This window comes from Patagioenas fasciata, chromosome 4 (genome assembly GCF_037038585.1).
Source record: "Patagioenas fasciata isolate bPatFas1 chromosome 4, bPatFas1.hap1, whole genome shotgun sequence".
NCBI classification, from domain to species: Eukaryota; Metazoa; Chordata; class Aves; order Columbiformes; family Columbidae; genus Patagioenas; species Patagioenas fasciata.
This window is the reverse complement of record NC_092523.1, coordinates 31,558,365-31,583,779: the sequence shown is the minus strand read 5'-3', so window position 1 is coordinate 31,583,779 and position 25,415 is coordinate 31,558,365. Positions and strand designations below refer to the sequence as shown.

The following is a 25,415-nucleotide window of genomic DNA, read 5'->3' as shown; positions in this document are numbered from 1 at the left end:
ATAAAGGACGAGTGAATAAAAAAACCATCATAAATTACACAAAGCTATACAGAGCCATGCTTAGCTGCTGGAACTTGTGCTTCCAGCAATGGACACCAAAGGGTGGACACTGCGAGCACAGAAAGTTCAGTACAACACGGAGTTTACAAACAGGCATAGCGAAGTCACGGATCAGGCAATGGGAGCAGGAAGCAGGACCCCTCACAGACAGTGGCCATCGAAGAAGGGCTGTCTCCAGTAACTTCCCAGTCATATATGGAGTGTGACATTCATGGTATGGAACAGTTCACTGATCAATCTGGATGTCAGTCTAGGTGCTATCCCGTTATGTTCCCTTGCACCTGCAGCTGGACAATTGAAAAGTCCTTTGTCCCCTTGGCAACTGCCAAGATACCAGTGAGTTCTTACATTCTTTTTGTACCAAATCTCAAGCACCAGAAAGCTACTGGAAGAAAACATTAACTCTGTCCCAGACTGCTATCTTATTATTCTTGACCTAGATCCAAAATGAAAGACCATGCTAGCTACTAAGAAGACAAGATTCTCACTGCATGGAAAATCGCCTCGATTCAGCTAACCCAGCACAGTTTTTTATCCTCATTCCCAGAAGGGCATAAAGAAACCACTAGTAGCCATGATACTCTTAAAGTTCTTTTTGAGCAATAACAGATGATGAACGTACTGTACAGTATGTGCACCGTGGAGTGTATCACCACAGAACACATTTCTCATAACCATTAACTGTTATGACAACAGTAAACATATGCTTTCTCTCCTCATTCAGGTGACTTATTTTGCCCGATAGAGCCAATTCCTAGGCAGCTACCTTTGAATCTGAGCACAGACTTTGCCTTCCCAGATTCCACAGATATACAGGTAAACCTGAAATATACATGTAAAATAAAACTGAAAATCATATGCAGAAAACCAAAGTGGCAGCCTGGTAAAGAAAAGCCCCCTAGTAGCCCCATTCTAGCCAACTGAAAAAATAAACTCTCAGCATCAGTACTGCTGTCTAAAATGTAGCCATTCCTTATCTAAAAATGTTAGAAATTTGCCCAGTTGATATTGTCTGATCTTTTATGCTCTCTGCTTAAGAAATTCAGAGTCTTGATGAGAATTTAAATTGCTTCTTGTTAACATTATAAAAGGACAGGGCTCTGTAAATACCTGAGGACTGAAGCCTTTCCTCATCTTTGTGCTAGCATGTCAGAAGGAAAAATATCTACAGACGAATAGTAGGATTTGAATTAAAGTCTAAAATAATCTAGGGGATAAATTTTGGATATGATCTCAAAAGACATTTTTTGGGAATATTATGCACTGTGACTCAGTCATCGCGATTTGCCATTCCAAAGGTCTTTTGGGTAATGTTCAAGGAAAAATGCCTAAGGCATACAAGGTACTACCAGAGTCTGCAGTGCTTCCATGGGGGGATGAAACCACTAATAGCACTGCAGTTGCACAATCTTATGTTGAGGACAAAACCAATTCAACAGTCTTGTGTGAGTTGGCATTGGAATCACTGTATGAGATGAAAGCTCTGGTCTTGCTTCTAATAGTCTATCAAAACATTAGATGGGTCACTAAAACCTGCATTCCTAAATATTTTCTTAAAACAGTGCTGGAACTATTATCTATGAGACACAACTTTTTGGCATCAAAAGAGATGTCAAATAAAAATTCAGTCAGCATTTCTGGGATCCTCTGTTGTCCTGCTAGTAAGAACAGCAGAGGCAATTTATGCTGAGAATGTTTTTCTAATTTTTAGGATCAGATCATTCAATCGGGCAGAGAGACACTGCCCATTTCTCATTTAAATAATTATCCAACATTTCAGAACATGAAAACTCTCCAAAACAAACTAAGAAGCTCTGAAAAACAAGTAAAAGAAAACAAGAGACTTGTCTGTGTGCAATGACACAGTTTTCAGTTACTGAATTCTAGAATATCTATGAGTGAGTTTCAGCTGAAATGAAAAATATTATTTTCCATATGGTTAATGAATGCTGGCTACCTAGCAGTACACCTCCCCAAAACCAATCAAAACTCAAAACTACAGCTTTCAGAAAAATGCTCCCAGTTCTCCCTTCTCAGTTTCTGCAACATGGATAAAAAGAACAGCCAATAAAGAACAAACTAATTGCCAATACTGTCAAAAACATGGTCTTCCTGTAGTTTTATGCATCTTGCTTGGCTTTCCCTGTTTTCTTTTTTTCTTTTTTTTTTTTTTAAGTTCAGAAAGAAAAAAAATAACGTAATTCCTTAAAATTAAGTATTTATTTGTTATTTATACACTTCATAAAAGCATTTTATGAGACATGACTCACTCTACTTAACTGGACATCATCTTCTCCATTTTTCCTCTTAATTAGCTTTTATGAAAAAAGAAGCTTTAAATTTCACTGGTAGAAAAAGAGCACAATGTAAGAGAATCATAACTACACTATCTTAGAATGAATATATTAATAACTGGGTTTTTCTGTGGATCTTGACATATTCTAGTTCTTTCACAGAACTGAAGTCATCTGTACAAAAGCCTGCAATCAAGAGTCCTTGTTGATTCCACCAAGAAGACCTTATAATATTAACTTGTATGTTAAAACCAAAATGACTTCTGGTAACTCCATGATCTTTGCTAAAACATTTTGCAAGATGGGGTTTTGACAACATTATTAAGGAAATGAACAGTAATGACTAAAAAATGACTCTGTTTCCTTGAAAATTAAGCCTTAGATGCTGCTTCTCAGACTTTTCCTCTGCTGTCAGTCACAATGATGCCAGAGTAATGAGTACTTTTTGATACACCTCAACCATTATCTACCATACTTGCATGCTATTTCCTATCTAAAACCAAGACGGCTGACTATGCAGCACAGTCCACATTTTGCATTAGTCTACTCAGTTATTCGAAAACTATGATGTAAATCAGTACACTGCAATACACTTTTAAGCAGGCTAAACATTAATTCATTATTTATGGTCTTGAGGATTTAGTTGACTAATATTTCAAACAAACAACTGGCTACCTTTAGAATTTCCTTGGAGTCAACCCTGGAACCGTATCCTAGTCTTATTTATGTTAACAGTGAAAAGTTAAGGTCAGTACTACTGACACAGTTTTGGAAAGAATTCCACCTTTTTCTTCATTTCTTAGTTCTTTTATCATTTCCTTACAAACATATAAAACTTTCAGTTACTTTTCTTAACCCTTAATTACTCTAAAGTGATACAGCCTGACATGAATATACACACTAAACCAATCACGACATTACTGCTTTTATAAAAAAGGGCAAGTTGAATGGCAGCAGTGAGCATTAATAACACAAATTAAAAATATTTTCTCGTTAAAGTTCAAACAAAAATCTGCAGCAATCAGAATTCGCTAACTTTCAGTGAATCCCTAAAAGAAACTGCTTAGGAGAATTAGCCCTCAAATGTAGTACCATTCTGAAGAATGTGTTTATGCAATGTCTTGTAATTTATTGTGGAAGTAATGAAGACATATATGCTAAAACAAAAAACTAATAAAAACCGTATTAGTAAGGAAAATCTGCATACCAGAGCTGCCATGGCCCAGCCAGTTTTGTTGTAGATAAACTCTAAGTTATTTCTCCGCAGATATAACAAGCCACCAACAAGAGATACCAGAAGAGCCAGTGCAATTGTACCAGAATAGTTAGGAGGCCTGAACACTCTAATCTGGAAAAGATAAATGCAAACACAGATTGCAAATAAATGCATACATACAGATCACTTTCCATATAAACAAATAGGGAGCATCTGAAATCTGGTTTCAGAGTCAGAAAGACTAATCCCTAAAGATATACTTAAATAAGAAAAAATCCTGCTTCCTTTCATAAGAAAATAATATGAAAGAAGTTTTAAGCATCATTTTGAACTGCTCAACTCCAAAACATTATTTCTTCAACAGATTTGTACATTGTGTCTGAATTAGGAGAACCTACCTTTGGATAGTTTTGCAAAGCATATTTATTAACAGCTAATTACCACAATATCACTGTTTGTTTTCATCCAAAATAAGACTACATAAAATTTAACAAAGCAATAATGGAAAATCCTCTGCAAACTGCAGAAGTTACCACAAGTACCACAACTATATATACATTCAACTCAGGATACTCTATGATTTTTTTTTTCCTTTTTTTTTAATGTGTTCTAGAACCTAGCCTTCAGAAGAAAAAGTACTAAGGAAAAATGGAATTTGTCATCAGCCTGTCTCAGACTACAAAGATACATTTGGCTTCAACTTTTAAAATTGTCAAAAGACTTACATGAACATCTGTTCTGTCAGCTATCCATTTAGCTAGCTGCTCAGCTGCAAATCCGATTCGCTGCAGGTCAAACGTGTCAGCTCTCTTGGGTTTACCTTTTGGAGGAAAATGCATGAAAGTCGGAGCGGAGTTCATATTCAGCTACAACACCAAAAAATAGCAGAAAAAAAATTAGTCTATCCTCAAAAATATTTACCTTTTATGTATAAAACAAGTAAATAGCATGAAAAATATTATTTGCCTCCATACGTTACTCTTTTTTATACATCTTCATGTTTAGTTCTCCAAAAAAAAAGTGCTCAGAATGTTCTTTCCCACAGATTCTTTGGGATGTTTTTTACTTTTCAGAGTATTTTACCCACAAGCTTTTCTGAATATCTTATGCTTTAAAGTTCTCACGCTCTGTAAGAATTTTCTTGTAATTAAGAAATCAGAGAGCCCACACTCATCCAGCCTATTAAAGTATGTTACATTATAATTCTAGTGGAGGAAAAAAGTGTCCAAAGAGGCTGATACTGTTTCTCTTACCTAGCCCTCCCAAGTTAACTAGATTACTGACTAGTCCTTTTAGATAACTAGCTTATACACCTAATTTGTCCTAGAAATTACATGACTGTTAATGCATGTGTTGTTGTCACTGGAACTAGTAATATCATACCAAAACCTCAAGGGTGATAAACAAATAGATTTACATTAGTCACTTTAAATTTTGACTTTAACTTTGCAAGATGGTACAGGAGAATATAATTTTACTACATAAAATTCCTTCATGTTCAGTCCATCTCAGAGAGAGTGCAATAAAACACTTGAAAAAAGATGAAAACTAATCAGGAGAAATACTTAGAGATAACAATATGAAGATCTTTAAGTAGCAAATGCAGAGTAAACTTGTTTGTTTAATTCCTTAAAATGACTTTTAGCACATAATCAAAACATTATATTTAATCAACTACAGAACTGAATTTTATCAAAAGAAATTATGAGTTATTAAAATATTTTCCATCTGTGCCCCCTTTAGTGAACTGATTCGAAAATAAAAAGTATTCTGAGAAAGGCTAAGACAAATGTTGTGAAGCAATTTAATAAAATATTTTACAAGACACAGAAACATTCTGAGATACAGAAGCCTTCTGACATTGTGTAGAGTGTGGGGGCAGTTACTCTGCAACTGCTCTGTCATTTCTTTACAAACACAGTAAAAGCTGAAACAAAAATTGGTCACATTACTTTTCGGGATTTTTTTGTAACGGCATCAGTATTACGACCGGTTTGCACACACAAACGTAAGGTCAGATTTAAATTTCCCACCTTAAAATTGTCATTGCTGTCACTTCTTCTTAAGCACTTTTTTCTCAAAGACAGTAAAAAATTACATATTTTAATCTAATTTGGTCTAACTTTTACTTACCTTTAAATGCACACCACCTGAAATAAACTGAATCTGTGCCCTTCTACACAAGGAATAAGTTGGATCCGACTATTTTAATATGTATTGATTGGCTTAAGGCAAGATCAAAGAGCCTATTTTCTATTATTGTAACCATGTAGGATAATGTAAGATGATCTTAAAACTTGTAGGCACTAAAATGTTTAAAGCAGTATCTTAAGCCATTCATAGCCATTCTTTACATAATACATTGCAAGATGCCAATTGAAAGCAAAAATATTTACTAAACAGAGTAATTTAAAAAAATAAGTATTAAACTTTTCCCCTGAAAATTTTAAAGCATACACTTAGCCAAAAAGTGGTAAAAACAAAGAACTTCAAAATCTGTCACTCTCCAATCTACATTTTTAGCTTCAATAAACAGACAAATATCAGAGAAAAGCACTTCAGTATTTACTATTAATTTGCAAGGGATGTATTTTGCCTTGACTACTCAATTCAAGAGGAAGCCTTAGACTGTCCTCTAACAATTGAATTTTCACTCTTCATAACCAATATATAAAACCTAAACCAGTCTCTTTTCCCTGAAGAACTTCCAGATTAATACAAATATTACTAGATTTGAAGAATACTGTATTACCTAAAAGCAATTAAAAGGCTCTTTTAGTTAAGTGCTTTTTTCCCCTAAAGATAAAGCAAATTTGTAAATGCAAATGTTAGTTGCATTGCGATTAATTCTAAAAAATGACCTTAACAAAAAAGATAAATGAATGAAATCACATACATATAATGAAAAAATGAAACAAAAAAACCTGCATACATTTAATGTAATCTACAAACAAACCTTATAAAATACACTTAGAAAATACTAGAAGTGGCTAGTGCTATAACCTGTCTTCACTAGTGTCATAAAAACTGGAGTGCCTGGTGTTTTTAACCAGGAAAAATTTGTATACAACACACAGAGGTACACACCTGCACACAAAAAAATAATTTGTCTGGTATCATTTGGTGAATCAGCATGTAGTTCTAAAAATTAAGAATGTTTTATAGTATCCAACATTTACCTGTTGAAAAACATCTGCCCCTTCATCATAATCCACTATTGTGAAAAACAGTTTGTTTGAAAAAGCAGATGAATAGCGCCATGAATTAGCCAGTACTTGATATTCTTCATTAGCTTGCCTGTTAAGGAAAAGAAACAAACATACATCCATGTGGCATTTGCTGATTATCTAACCAGATGCAGCAGTTAGATGAGTTACACTTGCAGTACCATTCTCAACACCTGTACCATCAACTAAAGAAAGCTTCAGCTAGTTAAAGAGCATTTTGCTTCAAATTTTCATTCTCCAAAATCAGAAATCTGTTAAGTGAAACTATATCAGAGACATTCCAATATTATAACAAAAAAAAGTAGTTTTTTACATATTTAAAAGTCTCAGAAAACAGGAGTGGCCTGAGTGGCAAGCATCACGCAAATCTCCTCCACGCAAGGAGAAATGCTTACATGGCCCTTGAGTACCATATCAGGATTTACTTGCTGAAGGCAGCTGCACATAACGAATACTGAAACCAATAGAAAAATAACACAGAAACGTGACAGTAGTAATTTTCCCAAAATAGCAGAGCCATAGAAAGAGCCACAGAAACTGCTAAGCACTGTTGAAATGATACCAACTAAATTAACAATAGGCTTGTAAGTACCATAACACACAATTTTCATAAAACTTGTTTTAAAAGTGCTAAAAAGGATGATTTTGCACAACATATAGGGTTACATAATCTCTCCTGTCACCACTAGAAAATCATATTGCTGCTACTCAAATTTGTCAGAAAGCCTCCTTCTGGCTTTACTCATGATTCTATATTCAGGTGAGGTTTTTTCAGTTGGTTGAGCTTTGTTTGTTCACTCATTCATTCTAAAAGAAAACAAAACAGAACAAACAACTTTGCTCTGTCTACACTGAGGGGAAAGGAAAAAAGTCATTCCAGTAGAAGAATTCTGGGATCCTTACCATCAGAGACATTCTCTAAACACACTATCACAGAACCATAAAACCATGGGTTCTTCCACAGGACAAATCCTTATCAACAAATATTTCAGAGGAAGACAAATCCTTATCAACAAATATTTCAGAGGAGGACAAAGACAAACTGAAAGAATCCTTGCAGTATTTTTGGCTTTACACAGGCCAGTTTGCTAATTATTTCCATATTACAGTAGATATGAATATTTAGTAGAGTCCAAACCAAGGTTCTACCACTTGGAAACTTATCTTCGCATGTGGTAAAATGCCGAAGCTGTATAAATAAAATTATTCTGCAGCTTTTCTCAAAACAGTGTTTCTACAAAACCAGTTCATATATTTGATGGTGCAGAATGCTGTTTACTTAAAAGTGGCAGATGCAAAAATCTGTCGCAAGAGAAACTCCACACTAAGCACACATAATTGTATTCTGAGAGAGCAAAGAGTGGGGAAGAGGTTGATAGGACCATAGATATCATAAGACCCTTCCCATTTCCTCATAACTGAGATCAGCCTTGGGCTTGAAATTTATTATACACAACTCCAGCAGAGTTGTGTTGTATCAAGGAACATACTGTGCACAAAAAATGCCCATCACAAAAAAAAAGAAGCTAAAATGAAATTTTACAATGCCTTACCCCACTAAGGAAAAAGTCTTATGAAGCACAACGAAACTCAACTTTCACCTTCATTATCTGATTGAGTAAAATTTGCTACTTAACACACTTATTCAATATGCAAAGTTGCAATTATAAAAAAAAAAGTAATTTAGGCATTAGATTGGTTATTTCTAGAAACAGATGCTAACATTAAGCAGACTAAGATATTCACTGTCATCCTGAAGAGGGCAGTCAGACAACATCAAAGGAATGCTGTAAAATCTTCAGTATCTGTAGGACACTGTTCTGCTAAACATGCTATATTAAAGTTGGACCATTTTTATTATAAGAACAAGATAAAAATCACTTTATCTTGATGCCATCATTCTTCTTAGTCTACCTTTTACTTGTGATGAAATATTATTTCTGGGAAATTCAGATACTCCAGTCATGCCTCTACTGTTTGAGAGAACACTCTTGTTCCTGTTGAACTCCCTGTATTTTGCAATTTCAAACTATTTTGAATGAATATAATGGGCAGAAAGCATACTTCAGAAAGTATAATTTTGCAAAAGCACAATTCAAAGCACAATTTCATCCTCAGACTGAAGACAGCAAAGCATTTTGTAATACACCCTCATGGCAGCTCTTGAAGAAAAAAGGAGAGAGAAACAAGGAGGGGCAGGATTCCTACATGCAGAACTGAAGAACATGCTACAGTCCACTACATAATTTCCAATTAATACAACGCTGATACAATCACATTAATACCTTTTTGTAGTGTTGGCTATTCCTTTTCAGATACAATAATAGTAAAAAAGTGGAAAATTCAACATACAGGAAATCTGCTAAGCAAATTCTCTACAAAAATTTTTTACATTACACAAGTGGTGTTCAAGAAATATTAAAAGTTTTGTTTAAAAAGATTAATTATGTGGATATCTATGGCAGATAATCAGATTTGTATAGCTTGAACTATATTAAATTAGATTAATTTATTCTATTAGTCCAACATTTTAGTAAGGAAAACACAAACGGAACACGAGGAAACCAATAAAAGAAACTGCGGAATTCTTTGCTAAAGAAAGCAGTAAAGCATTATTTTTTGGCACTATTATGGACTGTACAAAACACAAATGTACCATTGGCAAAGAATGTACTACCAGGTCACCTACTCATTCTTCTCCATCTGTTTAAAGTAAACTGTGATCAATGCTACAATTTACCTCTAAAACAACTTCTGGGTTTTGTTCAGAATGGTTTTCCCAAAACAAAGAGAGGAAGGGATTAAGTTCATATTTTTAGTTCTTCTCAGTATCAAGAAGATAATAAATTCAGAATGCTTATTTGTTTTCATTTTTGTTTTGGAGGGCTTATAATGTCACAACAAAAAGCACTGAAGAATCTATAAATGTGTCCAAAAATTCTCCACACACAACAAAATGAAGATAGTATAGACACTAGTTGAAAGCTACACTTTATATGCAATCTAGATATATATATCAACAGAAAGCAAGCTGAAATCCATGCTACTCGCAGCATCCCATGAAATTTTCAGTATTATACAGATGAAAAGTAGCTATGAGATCTTATATTGTAGAAGTTGCAAAGTAAAAAAACAAAACACACACAACAACAAAAAAAACAAACACAAACAAAAATAAAAACAAACAAAAAAAAAGGAAAATAAGAAAATTAAAGAATAAAGAGTCTCTTATAAGTCAAGTATAAAATTACTGTCCTATTAAACAGGACTTGGAGAAGGGCAATGAAAACACTAAAGGGTCTAGAAAACAAGTCCTGTGTGGAGTGGTTGAGGGAGCTGGGGCTGTTCAGCCTTGAGAAAGGAGGCTGAGGGGAGACCTTTACTGCTGTCTACAACTACCTGAAAGGAGATTGTTGCATGGAGGGTGTTGGTTTCTTCTCCAATGTAAAAAGCGACAGGATGAGAGGAAATGACCCCAAGTTGTGCCAGGGGACATTTAGATTGGATATCAGGAAAAACTTATCCACTAAAACAGTTGTCAGGCAAGGGAACAGGCTGCCCTGGTAAAGAGTTGAGTCAACATCCCCGGAGGTGTTTAAAAAAAACCAAGTAGATGAGGTGCTTAGGGACATGGTTTAGAGGTGGACTTGGGAGTGTTAGCTTAACAGTTGAACTCAATGATCTTAAAGTCTTTTCTAACAAAAATGATTCTATGATTCTATCAAGATCCTGAAGTGCATTGAAAAAGCAATTTCAGAACTTTCAACTGCTCCTTCCACATCTCCTGTTCCTTCTTTAAACAGAAGTTCTCAGTGCAGTTAAGAAACATGACAATGCCTTTCTCACTTCCTGCTCTTGATCAACCAACAAAAAACTGAAAGGCAGAGGATCTCATTTCTTCTGATGACTCCACCTTGATTGTCAAAATTCTTTTTGCTGTTGACCTAACTCTTCAGTCAGCTACTCGAAAACAATTTTTTGAGATACCTTCTTGAACAGGGAAAACAACAGAATTCCTGTCTTTTCTAGATTAAAAACCTCCTCTCAGAGGTCTCATTGATAGGGTAGATGTTAATAAAATTATGTGGAATCGCTTGTCATATATTTTATCATTTACTTCTACACATTGTGAGTCAACAGCAGAAGGCAGTTACAATCAGAGCCCTTTAAGAAACACACACAAACTATATATTGAATTACACCCTACCTTTTATATAATCCTATAAGAAAAACATAAGGAATAGCTTAATCAGTTGACTTGGAGCTCATTCTGCAGGAGGTTTTCTGCAGTAACTTGTTCCAACAGATGCCGTTAATAATTTGACAGAATTCACCCTTGCCACACAAATGCAACAGAAGAAGTCTTTAGAAAACATGTGCCACATCTGTAATCTCCCTCACATGCTATATATATATTTTATGTATATACTTCACATGTGTATTTACATACATGTATTTATAGACACAGACAGTACTTCAGCTAATGGAAGTAATCAGTGCTAACACTTTTAAAAATACAATAGTCTAGTCAATGTGGGGGGGGTGAAGAGAATTACTGGCTACGCAAACTCCTGTCCATTATCAACCACCATTAGCTGCTTCTTCATAAATACTGTCTGTACAAAATTGTGTTCTCCAAGAATCTGGAACCAGGCTTGTTACTTCCACAGTGAAATACTATTACTCATCATCCAGGATTGAAACAACACAAATTTCAATTTAGTGTAGTTTACAAGGTTGTCTCCTCAAGTGATCACCTGCATTCCTATAGTCTTCCTCTGTTGCATTTCTCCATTTTCCTCCTGATCATTTATGATGCTAATTCTAGGCTTTAATCTCGATTTGCAATGATTCGAATGGGTTCAGTTATATCTTTAAAAGAAATATGGGGGAATTCAGAGACATAAACAAGCATAGTAGAAAGCATGTAAAACAAAATCCATTTGTTTCAGGTAGCTTGAAATTCACAGAGAGACGTACATGTCTAATTTACATGTTTTAACCTTTCAGAATCACAGAATTGGCTAGGTTGGAAAAGACCTCAGAGATCATCAAGTCCAACCCTTGGTCCAACTTCAGCCCATTTACTAGATCATGGCACCAAGAGCCATGTCCAATCTCAGTTTAAAAACCTCCAGGGACGGTGAGTCCACCACCTCCCTGGGCAGGCCATTCCAATACCTGATCACTCTCTCTGTAAAGAACTTCTTCCTAATATCCAGCCTAAACTTCCCCTGGCAGAGTTTAAGCCCATGTCCCCTTGTCCTATTGCTAACTGCCTTGAAGAAGAGACCAGTTCCCACCTGGCTATAACTTCCCTTCAGGTAGTTATAGAGAGCGATGAGGCCACCTCTAAGCCTCCTCTTCTCCAGACTGAACAACCCCAGCTCCCTCAGCCTCTCCCCATAGGTCATGTGCTCAAGTCCCTTCACCAGTCTTGTTGCTCTTCTCTGGACCCGCTCCAGCACCTCAATATCTTTCCTGAACTGAGGGGCCCAGAACTGAACACAATACATAACAAACTCGTGGCAGAAGTCAAGCTATAGACCCTATCCAGTGAAACTCAGTATCTTTAGCCCCTGACACTGCTCTGATCTTTTTCAATGTTTGGCAAAAAAAACAGGACATCTCTGATATGCACCCATATGCAAAGCAGAGATGGTTGCTTCTGTCAGTGAGACGAAAGAAGTAGAGCTTAGAAAGCAAAACAAAAGACCTCATCTAATTTGCTTATGGAGTGATTAGACGTTACAGCAACAAACAAAAAGAATGAGTTAATAATAACTATGAAAGATGCAGAGGAACAGTCAGCACAGTGATGGTTTCAGCAGGCTAGACCCAATGCCCATGTGCAGCTGAAAATCAAAGCACTAATAATCGAGTGGAGCGGGGGGACACTCATTGAAGTCTTGTTCGTAAAATGGTGCTGATCCCTTTGGGAAAATGTAGTGATAATAAAATGGGGGAACAGATTGCAAGAGGCGAGAAGATGAAGAGCAGAGAAGCCGGAAGACAATTTTCACAGAAAAATGCATTCAAGTCAGGCTAGTATTTATCATTTGCCTGGATACAATACAAAGAACAGGCTGGGAGAGAGTCTTCATCTCTGTGAAGATGCTGTTGTTAGAGTGACTATTATTTTGTTCTCCTTCTTAAATACATAAGTAATTTTTTTTCAGAAGTGCAACTGAATGATGTGGGCAACAGAAAGCAACTATCTAGTTGAGTGAAAACATAAGCACAAAGGAAAAAGGGAAGCTGGTCTTACATCCTGAGGAATCACTGTTTAGACTTAGATTATTTCTGACTGTCCATCCAAACCAAAGTAATCCAAACTCATTCATCATCACAGCTCATAAGAGACTCTTCAGTACCTCCTTCCATTGTGCTTTTGCAGAGTATATACACCAAGAATAGTAATAACACATCAAGTCTATTAAGACTAACCATGTTTAATTTCCTGGGAACAAAACTGTTTAATCAAGCACATTTATAAACGAGCATGGAAAAAAAAAACACACATCTCCAACTGTTAGAAACACATCCCACTACCAGCAATGACTTCACATTTGAGAGCACATAGGACATCTAATCTGTTGTTTAATTTGTCTCTCAATACCAGCTACTTTATATTGAGCCTAAACAAATGTGTCAACAGGAACACTGATATTTATGCTACCACTCACACAGTTGTGAAGACATCAGATGGCTTTCAACAGTTCTTTGGACCAGAAAATTGAAACTTGCTTGTCCACAAAGCTAGATGAAAATGTTGTGCTCCAAAATTCGCCTTAGGATAAAGACAGAATTTCCTTGAAAAACACTCCAGAGGCACGACTAGAAGCACTACTAATGCATACACAGAGCTGCTGTTTTACAGAAGCCTTCATGTGTTAGGTTGGATTGATTGAGATAGCCTACGGATATATTTTCTAGTCGACAGTTTGTGAAAATATTTCATTAAGATGAATACTGTCTCAAAGATGACAAACTAGTAGTTGTCTTTTAGAAACATCTATAAGTCAACTGAATTTGTCTTGGGCAGAGTAATCAGTAATTCAGACATATGAGTTCTAATTTTTAAAAGTGTATATTGAAAAGGGATAATACCAAAAATTAGAACCAAATCAAGCCAAATTAAGTAAAGGGAAAGCATTAAATACCACAATATGACGTATATCAGGAAGAAACAAGTCTAGCACTGGATGAACAGGCAAGTTGTAAAAAAAAAAAAAAAAAAAAGGCAAATAGAGGAGTCAAAAAAAATTTCTATCTCAAGATGATACTTAAGATTATCTATTAATCTCCTGTAATGGTAAAGAAATCATTCTCATCCCATTGGAAAAAAAGATCTTATGTTGAGTAACTTTTACTAGAGAATGAACTACTATAAAATAATATGCTTTGGTTTTACTGAAAAAAAAAAAAAAAGATCAAATTCTTTCACTGAAAAGTTTTATCCAAATATCTGGAGTCTCAGAGACTTCTTTGTATGTGGCCTTTTAAGAGTGATATTTCCATATACTTTCAGAAATCATAACTATTCAGTGATTTAAGTGATTGACGTTACAATGTTCTTACTGTGCACAGAAAAGCCTTGGATTCCCTGAGACAAATTTGGTCAGCTTTCCATATGCTATATAACAGGCAAGACTTTTAAAAAATGTTTAAGTATCATGCCTCCAAGTGTTTTAAGACTTGGCTAAGATCATCTCAATCAAATTTTATCCAAAATTTGGAGCTTCTCCAGCATTAAAAAGGATGGTGGTGTGGGGAGAAATCCTTTCTTCATACCTTCTAGACAACATTCAAACTATAGTACTTTGCACAAATGGAGAGGCACAATAGTCCTTAGTCTGATAAAGAACTTGAACCACCACACTGACTTTGCATTTGCTTTGAAGAGTGCCAAAGACGTCACTAGCTTCCCAAATGCAATCTTTGGTGGCACAATCATCCAAAACACCTGTTAGAAAACTCATACTGATTGTACTGTAAGCAGGGGCTAATTTTAACAACAAACATTCTAAATATAACCAAATACAAAATCAGCTATACAAACGATAAATTTTATTTTAACAATATAGGATGCACACGATCTTTCTGGCCTCAAATGTCCAAATCTGCAATGGTCTCCTCTAATGAAGATCAACTTTCACCACATTTCCTACCATTGCTCCCCATCCTGTAATTTTTTTGCATAATGCTGTTTTTTTTTTGCTTAGCATTTGATGTAGCTCTATGCAACAGCAGCATACAAACATTTTATTTTCCCTTTTGAAAATACTGCACCCTTTTCTTTATAAACTGGACATTTAAAAGAGACAAAACACTGAAATGTCAAATCTAGCCATCAAAGGGAAAAGATAAAACCTTTCTTTTTTTTTTCCAATAATCCTGTGCTGCATAAACTAACCAGGCTCAATTTATAGGGGGAAAAAAAATAACTTTTGTGACACAGTTATTCAATGTAAAGATTTTAGTCTAGGTGCTTTTTTGTTTTTGAATTATGACATTGATTTTTTTTTTGTATGCAATTGTTCTGAAAATATTTTGATGGGGAACAGTTAACTTAAACCTTGGACAAAAGCATCCTCACAGAACATTACAGATTAAGTTAAAAATCTATTTTTCCTTTAGGCAAAGTGTCTAGTAAATAGCTAACAATAAAGTAATGCATGCATTTGAGTTCTGTCTATCCTTTCAGTGCTCCTGTCCATTAATTAGTCATTGATTTGAAAACATCAATTTTCCTGATAATGGTTTTATGTGCACTACGATCAACCTCATTAAATCCCTTTTATTTGACATGAAAAAGTGGATCACAACTTCACATTTATTTAAACAAAACCAACTGAAAGTAGTATGTTGATTTTTTCCTTCACTTAATGTTCAAATATTTTCAGTTTCTTCTGTACATAAATGGCTAGCCTGGCATATTACAGGACGAAGTTTATAAGCTCTTTTCAGCACAGTAAACAATATACAGTTGTAAGCAAAATTGGCTTCCTAAACAATATACAGTCGTAAGCAAATATTACTATTATTAAGGAAGATAATTTTATGTTGTTTTCAGATGCCCTACAAAAGAGATATACATAACACAGGGAAAAAATTTGCTATGGCCATTATAATGATGAATACACTGACCCTTATAAAGCTGAACTTAGTGCATCTCTTGTAGCTTTATCTACTGAGTAGCAAAATAAGGAGGGATTTAAACCATAAGGTAAACTTTCAACTCCTATTTCATCTCCTAAAGTTGAACTCCAGCAACACAAAGAAAAAAATAACAGCAATCAAGTGCTGGAAGTTTTAAAGAAAAATCTCCTTTGACTTAAGAATGTTGGAAAGCTGCTGTACCTACCCCTTCACCTTCACTGTTCAGATGCAGAGGGTGAAGTCACAGGAATGCAATTTATATACTCTCCCTCAAAACTGGCGAACTGACTTCAATGACAAACAATCTAATAAAACCCGCATGAATACAGGTACAGACGTTAAAGTTTCTGCTGTAAATATCACATATTCCAACACCTAAGCGATCTAAAAAGATGGTGCATTTACCAACTTTGTGTATCATTTAAAGTGCATCTATTTAAAACCAAGAAATAATACTACTTCATATATAGTTTATGTATTTCGTAGTTCTATGGAGTATTTTGCTGCCTATTTAAATACTGTTTAGAACTCCCTGCACAATAATCCCATCTATTACTAAACAATAATTTCTAATGCATATTTTGTCTGAATAAGGTTTTATTAGCTCAGCTTCTGATTTAGTAAGGTAATTAAGTGCATGACTACCTTTCAGTCTCTTGGTCCTATTTCCATGCCTATCATTAGTCATTTTTGGATTAACTTACTGAACTAAGAACGTGCAGAGAAAGATCTTGAACTTAGAAGAATACCGGAGCCACTCTTACACATATTCTAAAAGGAGTCACCAGAACATATCAATGTGCAGTGTCAAACAGTATTCCACAATAAGCACGTCCTTGTGGAAAAAGGTACTTGCATATAAGAACTCTCCAAAGCTGTGAAGTTACAGGGTAACTCCCATCTTATTCAGAGCCTTGGACATCTCTTATTTGAAGAAATCAGTGAAATGTCATATTATTAAATGGTAGCAAGTCACTTCTGTCATGAGGCATCTTTGAAAAGATCATGGTCAATTGATAATAAAATAAAGCAGATTTCTTAAAGTCTTCCTCAGTTGTGTACTTTTTATTCAACTGTAATTTAATAAAACCCAAAACTAGGAAGGCTTCTAAAATTTGGCATATAGACTAAAAGGCAGTTGAAAAGATGCTGTAACAAACAAATGAGCCTGCTAAATAGTAAGCATCTATCCCATGTAAAGAACAATCCTCAGTGTACTGCACATCAATTAAAGTGTTCACTTGAAAACTGTGGTGAGGAAGATGAAAAAGATCACTAAGGTATAAATTACCTGCAAACAGAGCACTGCCGCTGTGGCTGGAGAGCAGTGAACATCACTATCACAGAGTAGTTACGAGGTGGAGCCTTCACAAATCTTCGGAATTTGTCTCCGTTCATACGGATGACTGAACGCCTTGAGCTCCACTCCATCAGCTGCTCCACCTTCTCAGCCAAGAGATTCTGTAATTGAAGACAAGGATAAGGAACGTTTAAGCTTAAACTTCAAGTGCTCTGTACCCATATTCTGTCTTTGCATTCTCAGAGCTCCTAGGGATTTCAGCAGGAGGCTGGTGGGGACCTCTATATAGCCTATAGCACAATTTAGTGTTGTATGTAGACAAGCAGATTCTAAAAATTTAACTTGATGTGGTCTTAAACAAAAAATATATGTAAAATGAAATAAAACAGGTTGCTATCAAAGGCAAAGGAGTAGAGTAGGGCTGTTTAAAAGAGTAAGGTTGTCTAAATACAAGATACCAGTACAGCAACTTTTAACTTTCATTAAAAATTGGAAGCTTTGGAAAATGCTGCATTATGTTATATTTATTGTGATTTAGACAAAATCACAGCAGGATATTGCCATTCACTCAAATATTTAGATGAAAGAAAAATGTCGCTACAAAGACAGAGAAATGGTTATTACGTTCAGAATTTCCATACAAATATGTATTGTATTGAATTTAATACAAGTTCTATATTTTGCTACAGACAAGGGTGTACTGTCTTATAAAACCATCTAGGCACATTCTAATGTCAGATCAACATTTTTAGTTGCTTTCAAGATTGAGATATTTTAGCTGAAATCTAAGTGTAGAAGAAAAAAATGCTTCTGTGTAGCTTTTCTTTTGCATGAAAGTATTCCATCACATGAATAATTTAAAAACAGGCTATGGGACATATTAGAAGGTGGTCCTCATGTTAAATACATTCATCTAACTATTCCTATGAAAATCTATTTAGAATGTTTTTTATCAAGTAAGCCTAACGTCAAACATGCTTAGGACAGACTTTTTAGTCTCCTAAGTTACCTAATTTTAGTGACGTTGCACTGACTGTGCTCTAGGTGAGTTGGTATACCTACAGCATATCAGGATCAATGCAACAATCCACATTGTTTTAAGCCTTCAGCTCCCTGCTCGAGGACACTGTGGAACCTGCCTATACCTAACATGAGATAAAAAAAGTGGAGAAAACTGGAATATTATGACTTGCACAGAAGCTGAATGCTGAGGGAAGGTGGGAAGGACAGACAGAAACAAAGAGAGTGAAACAGGGGCACAAAACAAAAGAGAAATTAAGTTCAGAATACCGGAAGGTGTGAGACCTCCAATAAAATATACGTGGTTTGTGAAAGGGTCTACGAACTGACAAGGATTCGTGGTAGAACGGAAGAAAAAAACAGTTTTACAAAACACATTGAAATGGAGACACTCTGAGAATAGAGAATGTGAAGACAGACAAGATAAGGATAGAACTCAAACACTGTGCAGGAATAACTGAGCAAGGAGACAAGGTGGCTTTTCTAGGACTTACAAAAAAAAAAAAAAGAAAAAAGAATGAAATAGAAAAATTAGCTCACTTAGTAACATTCTGACAAATCAGTAAGACTATAAATAAGAGCAGAGATAGATATATGAGGGGAAGGAAGGAGTGAACTACAAGGATAAAGGAAAATGACATTTTGCCTCTTCAGTCTTCCATCTTAAAAATTAGCAGAAGGTCACCCTTGGAGTTCCTTATACGGTATAGCTGGTCATCAGAACTTTTGATTCCAAAGAAGTTTTGATCTGCGTATATGATGAACAGTTTTGAGATAGTCACATTTCTTTGACCCTATAAAGCACTTTTAAAAAATATTTTAAATTTTCATTCCTGTTCTCAGAATCTTGCTGATACTTGTCACCACAAATGTGAAGGAGAGATTACATCTCTATCTACCATGAGAATACCAATGAATCAATTAATGCTACAATTTTTCTTCCCCTAAAACACATGGGTTTTGGTAGTTTTGCTTCAAAACTATTACGTAAGTTCTTCTCCTTAAAAACGAACCAAAAAGCCGATTACACAAAAATGAAGCCTACTCATTTGTAAGATTTCCTTGGATTAGCAGTGCCTGGATTAAATCTTTCTGTTCATTTAAAAATGCATCAGGCACTCCAGCTGGTAATATGCAATAAAACATATGGAGTTAAAAAGGATGTTTATTTGTATTTGCAAAAGCTCTAATAACTGAAGCAAAAAGACAAACTGAAGAGAGCTACTAAAAAGACACAACTTTTAAATTAATACAAGAAGGACATATCATATCCTACCTGGCACAGAAAAACACAAAGATTTTTTGGAATAGGCCTTATTGAGAGAAAAGAAATCCATGAAGTACCATTAAGGGCATTAAAGCATGATCTTGACAAAATAAACAGGAGAGAGCACAAAACAAACAAACAAGCAAGCAAGCAAACAAAGAAACAACAACAAAAAACACAGCTCTATTACTGCTTTACAATTTGCTTCTACAAAAGAATCAGTGATATCAAAAGAGGTTCACTTAGGGAAGTCCCATACAAAGTCTCACTTGGAAGCCTGTTGCCAATAAACAATTGCCCAGTTTCCTTCATATTCAGCCATGTATAATGTCACCTTCACACAGCTCTTGTGCAATACTGTGAGGTTCATTATAATGGGAAGGTCTGATATTGTTTTATTACTTACAGAATATTTGCACAATATATGCCACTGAGTAAGTTACCAATCTTTTCCTCATCTCATTCAAAAACATAGTCCAAGAAATGAATCTAGTGTTAAATGAGTTTCCATTTTAGCTGTGCATTTTACTTTAAAGTTTAGTACCTGTGTTAGGGAAATATGGCACATTTCAACATATGCCAACTGTTTACTTTAACTTTGGATGAAAAAGGAATTCACTTTTCAGACACTATACTCAAAATTGATCAGTCTGTTAAAAGGGGGGGACAAATAAACAAACATTAGCAGACTGGCCTTACGGATTTGATAATTCAGAATGTAATTTCAATATTTTTAAAATTAAAATTTGTAAAAGTGTATAAAAACAAATAGAGATTGTTGAATAAAAGTACAAGTATGGGCTCTACCTCAGTGAAAAATTATCTTGTGTGAAAAAATAGTGTTAAAAAATGAAAAAAAAAAATAGAAACAAAAGGCAGAATTTTCCCTATGACCCTAGTGGAATAATGATAAAAATAAAGATCTAAAATAAAGATCTATTAATACCCAGGAAAGCACTGTTAGAAAAGACAATGACCTATCCCTAAATATTCTTGCCATGACAGTACTGAAACTGAACATGTCCTCCAGTATTTTCCTTTTACCAGTTACCACCCAACTATACAAACCACACATAAGACTGTCATCAAGGTAAATCTCCATTAGGATTCTAGACATACGCAAAAATGTTATTAACTTAGTTTGTTCCAACCCCTGGGGAAACATTTTCCAGAGAAAATCTGGAAAAAAGACTACTAAATCAGACCCATTAGACAGAACACATCTCCTGATGACTGAGAGACACAAACAACTGTTGCTCATGTCCAGAAAATGAGACGCGCTATCTCATTTGTGCTCTAGGATGCTCATTTTCTGCTCCTTTCCACTGTCTACACAGGTAAAGATCCTACATTTGTTTAAACCCAGTTATTTAGATAATTCCTTTGAGCATTTACTAGCTTTATGCCAGTGACTTAAAACAACTGCTTTAGTTGAAACACACAAAAAAAATGAAACCAAACCAAACAAAAAACACACAAGTATAAACCTGAGAAGGGAAATTCTTCCTTCAGAAAGAAAACTGCAGTTTTGTTGGTGCAAATAACTATAAAAAGGTCAACAGATAACACTCTACTTATAAAAGCATAGAGAACATTTAAATCAATCTGTGAATATGCAGCTATGTATCATTTATTTATTTTCATTAGCTGACGACCCAAGCAGAATAACAGAATATGTGTGATCCATGTGTGGAAACAAAATAAATGCTAGTATCTGTAAACCAAATAGAACTATAATATTACTTGCTGTTCCTACACTACTTTGTAACAAGTGTAAACATATGGCACAACAGCATTTTTTCAAAACTAAACAGCTCTTAAAAATGTAACTGAGAAAATCCAGAATCCAGGAATTTTCTCATGCAACAAGGAAAGCAGTTCTTGATTTAGGACAGTGATTTCTCCATAAAGAAATCACCTATGAAAATTATTTTTGTTACTGGAATAAGGGCGAAGTCACTGGTAGTTTGGTCTCAATTCCATTAAGCAGATAAGCAAGTCCCCACTGAAACAAACTGCTTGGGTCAGCAATTCTAAATAATTCTGCTTTCGTCCCTATGGGTAGCAAATTTTTTTTCCATCTGCAGTTGTCCATATCACTGAAACAAGAATAAAGCAAAAGAACAAAGTTAGAGGTCATTTATTATAGATCTCAGTTTCAATGATGTGAAGAAAAAAACTATGCCACCTGTCAGAAATGTACGCAAACTGTGACAAGTTACAAACCAGAAGAAGGTGGCAGGCTCCGCGTCTGGCATTTGCACCTGGAGCAATTCCCTACTAGGGATTGCTTCCCAGTGATCCCCTATATCTCCTCTCCGCTTCTTAACCCAACAGAGCTTGGCATCTACATGTCTTCCCTTTCGTACTCTGTTGACTAGCAGATTAGCTGCTCAAAACACAGCTTTATTTATTCAGTCTCCCAAGACACAGAGCCTAAAAGACAAAGCATAAACAACAATAACAACCACCCTGTATACACACATTTTGCCTCACTTGACTGTTAATTTTCCTTGGCCAGATTTTCTAAATTTCTTTTGGTCCAAATAAAACCACGTCCCTTGTGGGGGTGTCAGGGGGATGCATAGGAAGAAGAAAACCCCACCAAACTAAATATAACACAAAATTTGTCACAAATTTTCCTAAATGCTGCTTGCCCTGTCTGTCCAACGGATGCCACTGACATTTTCAAAACAAATCTTTTCTTTTTAAAACAAACAAAAATATTTAAGATTTAAATACTTGTTGATTTAGATTTCTTGATCTGGGAAACACATATCATAGCAAAATAGCTGGAGTATGGCAAAGGGAGGCTTCTTCCTGTTTCTCACGAAAGTTTTATCAGATTGTCGTTATCACATTAAAATATTTCCAATGGGTTTATGATACTGAAAATGTATTTTGAATTAAGTTTCTTCTTTAGAACTCCTTTCATTTACTTGTCTTCAGTCAGAAAAACATCACACAGGCAATTTAAGGCATAAAGGACCATTATATACAGCAAGGAACAAAGTCCCAATGATACTACACAATGTGTCAATGTCCAAACAAGCTTCCTTTCATGTGAAATACAACCGCTCTACCAATTTGCTTCTTTCAGCTTTCAGCACTTTCTGATGCAAGAAGGTGCCTCCTGAATACTATCAGACATGTGAACATGGAAGGCTTCAACTCCAGAGAGGCAGGGTCAAGATCTGTAAGATGAGATACCAGTACTAGGAAAAATCCTCAAAAAAATTAGGCAGACACTCAATCTACAGTTGATGACTAGTAAAGCTGAGGCATCAGCTATTACTAAGCCAAAATTCTAATTCAGTCCAGTAGCTCAAATTTCACAGTTTCTGTAGTGGAAGAAATAAAGTGAGGAGATGCTGATTAATTAATTGTTACTATATTTGCTACTGGAGAGAAATGAAGTACAGATTTTTTTGAGTATTTCTTAAATGATAATGTCGCAAATAAAGAAACAATTTAGGTGGCTTGACTTACACATTTCCTTTATGTATATCTTACTAAAACTGGCTAATGAAGACTGAATGATCACCCTTATAAGCGTGACAACACTTATTGTAAAAAAAAAAAAAAAAAGTTCGTACTGATAAAGCAGGAAAAGAATCTCACAGGTCCCTCAGTCTGATAGTCTGATGTAGGTAGCTAAAATTACCATTTATCTTCTTTCTTGGTCTTTCTTTACACTAAGAAAAATAGCATAGAGAAACTAACCATACTAATAAATGCATCTCAGTAGTATGTTGTAAGAACAGTTAACTCCTCTAAAAATGTATCTGATAAACATTCACAGATATGTAATTACTGACTCCATTACACTAATAGCAGAAAGACAATGGAATTAACATTCAAAGTGTTGTCACAGCCTATTTAAATTTACAGTCATTCATTCTTCTGTTATCGCTTGTTCACCTGATACCTGCATATAAATGTAATTTACACTACCAATACATCAGCATCCTTGATCAGAAATAGTTTTATCATTTGTAAGCCTTTACAAACAACACTTCCATATCTCAGGTAATTGTATGTGTTTGTATAATTTCCTACACACTAAAAGGGGAGAAGATAGATGACTACTTTCCAGCCGAAACCTTCTAAACACAACCTCACATGGTTCATGGACTTGAAGGTGCTAAAGAAGAGTAATTTCTTTGATCTGTCTAAATCTCCACTCTCCTCTTCAACACCTCCCAAGTTATCGTGGAAACGGGTAAAAAATTAAAACATATTTTACTTTTATCAAAATTGAATCCTCTTCAAAGTAAGAGAGGCAGCATCAGTAGCTTTATCGAAAACATTTATTCCTGAATTGGAACTTGTCTCTGATCAGGAAGAGAAACCACAGATCATGCCAAATTTACAAACTTCGTCAAATGTAATTTCTCAATTTACAACACCAAAAACTCTAGGTCTAATGGAGAACTCCAGGATTAAGTACCTGGATATTCCAGGGAGCAACATACTTTTCTGCAGGAGAAATCAGCAACATTTACATCAAATTCTGGAGACATAAGAAGCACAGTGCAATCTGTTCTATAAGTGATAAGGTCATAAGCTAATTCTTCTGTTGACAATGGCTGTACCAGTACTGCAAATGTTTCCTCCTCTGCAGCTTTCTATCATCTTTCAAAGGTTGTTTTTTATTACTTAAAAAATATATATGTAAGAGCATGAGTTAATGCAAATATTACTAACCACTAATATATGCAGAAATCTATCAGGATACTTTTTTCCCCTTTCAGATTATTTATTTATATACAAAAGGTCATTGCCTGACCATAACGGAGAAGCCATGTAAGCTAGCACAGTATGACTGACTTGATATTATGCTCCATTGACTTGAAGCCATTTAGCTATGACTGAGGATTTGCTCCTTGGAATCAGACACTCATTTTCATCTTTATGCAATATAGCCTATATTTTGTGGTATTAAGCCTAAACATGACCTTTTCAGGCTGACTAGATAAATTAACAGAGAACTAAAAGTACTGGGGGGTTTTATTTTGGCCCATCATTTGCTCTATTAGCAAATTAAGAAAAAGCTGTTTGATTTCCTGTTACACAGAGCTGTCATTTTCTGATCATTATACAAGAAAGCAATAACAATATTTTTTCCACTGCACAAAACACAAGATAGAAAGTGACCTGCATAATGGTTATACATGGATGTATTTTGTCCAGTTGATTTTAAAAAGATCCTTAATCTCCATGCAGTACAATGCTAAACTGACAATTTCTTTCAAAATATATGAAATTCATCCTTCTTTGTAAGTAATAGTTTTCAAAATTTTCACAATTTGTCACAAGAATTTATTTTTCAATGAATGTAAGTATTCATAAACTTCACCTAATTTAAATAAAGTCTGCCAACTCAACAGCATGAGTTACAGAGTAGGACTGCAAACAAGCATACAGTTTACTTCAGGAAAGAGAATCCCTACTATATTGAATTAAATACACACGAGTTAAACCATTCAAGAGTTTATAGAAATAAGCCTACATAAGATGCCTCATACAACTACAGGCTTTTTCCCCTCCTTCCCCTCCTGTTTTTTTGTTTTGTTTTGTTTTTTGTTTCATGAGTTCTGTTTGTGTTGTTGGTTTTTGGTGGTTTTTTGTTGTGTTTTTTTTTTTTTGGGGGGGGGGGGGATGGGGGCAGGGTGCTTTGGTTTGGTTTGTTTGTTTGTTTTTACAATCATGGAAGTAAGTAAAAACATAACGAGAAATATCAAAAGAATGAATTATGAATTACAGAAAAGATACTACAACAAAATCATCAGCTAAACCTGAAAGTACATTTTACTTAGGTCACCTTTACACTGAAAGGATATTAGTCTCGGGAGAGCATAATATAGGA

At 35.1% G+C, this 25,415-nt stretch overlaps 1 protein-coding gene across 1 annotated transcript in view; it reads right to left on the bottom strand.

The window, feature by feature from the left end:
* TUSC3 (tumor suppressor candidate 3) overlaps positions 1-25,415 on the bottom strand; it is a 131,652-nt gene that overhangs the window by 69,601 nt on the left and 36,636 nt on the right. The window contains exons 2-5 of the mRNA XM_065836760.2: positions 17,251-17,420; positions 6,750-6,867; positions 4,296-4,436; positions 3,562-3,702 (exon numbers count right to left, since the gene is read on the bottom strand). Of these exons, the coding sequence (XP_065692832.1) occupies positions 3,562-3,702; positions 4,296-4,436; positions 6,750-6,867; positions 17,251-17,420 (570 nt within the window). The remainder of the gene's footprint in view (positions 1-3,561; positions 3,703-4,295; positions 4,437-6,749; positions 6,868-17,250; positions 17,421-25,415) is intronic.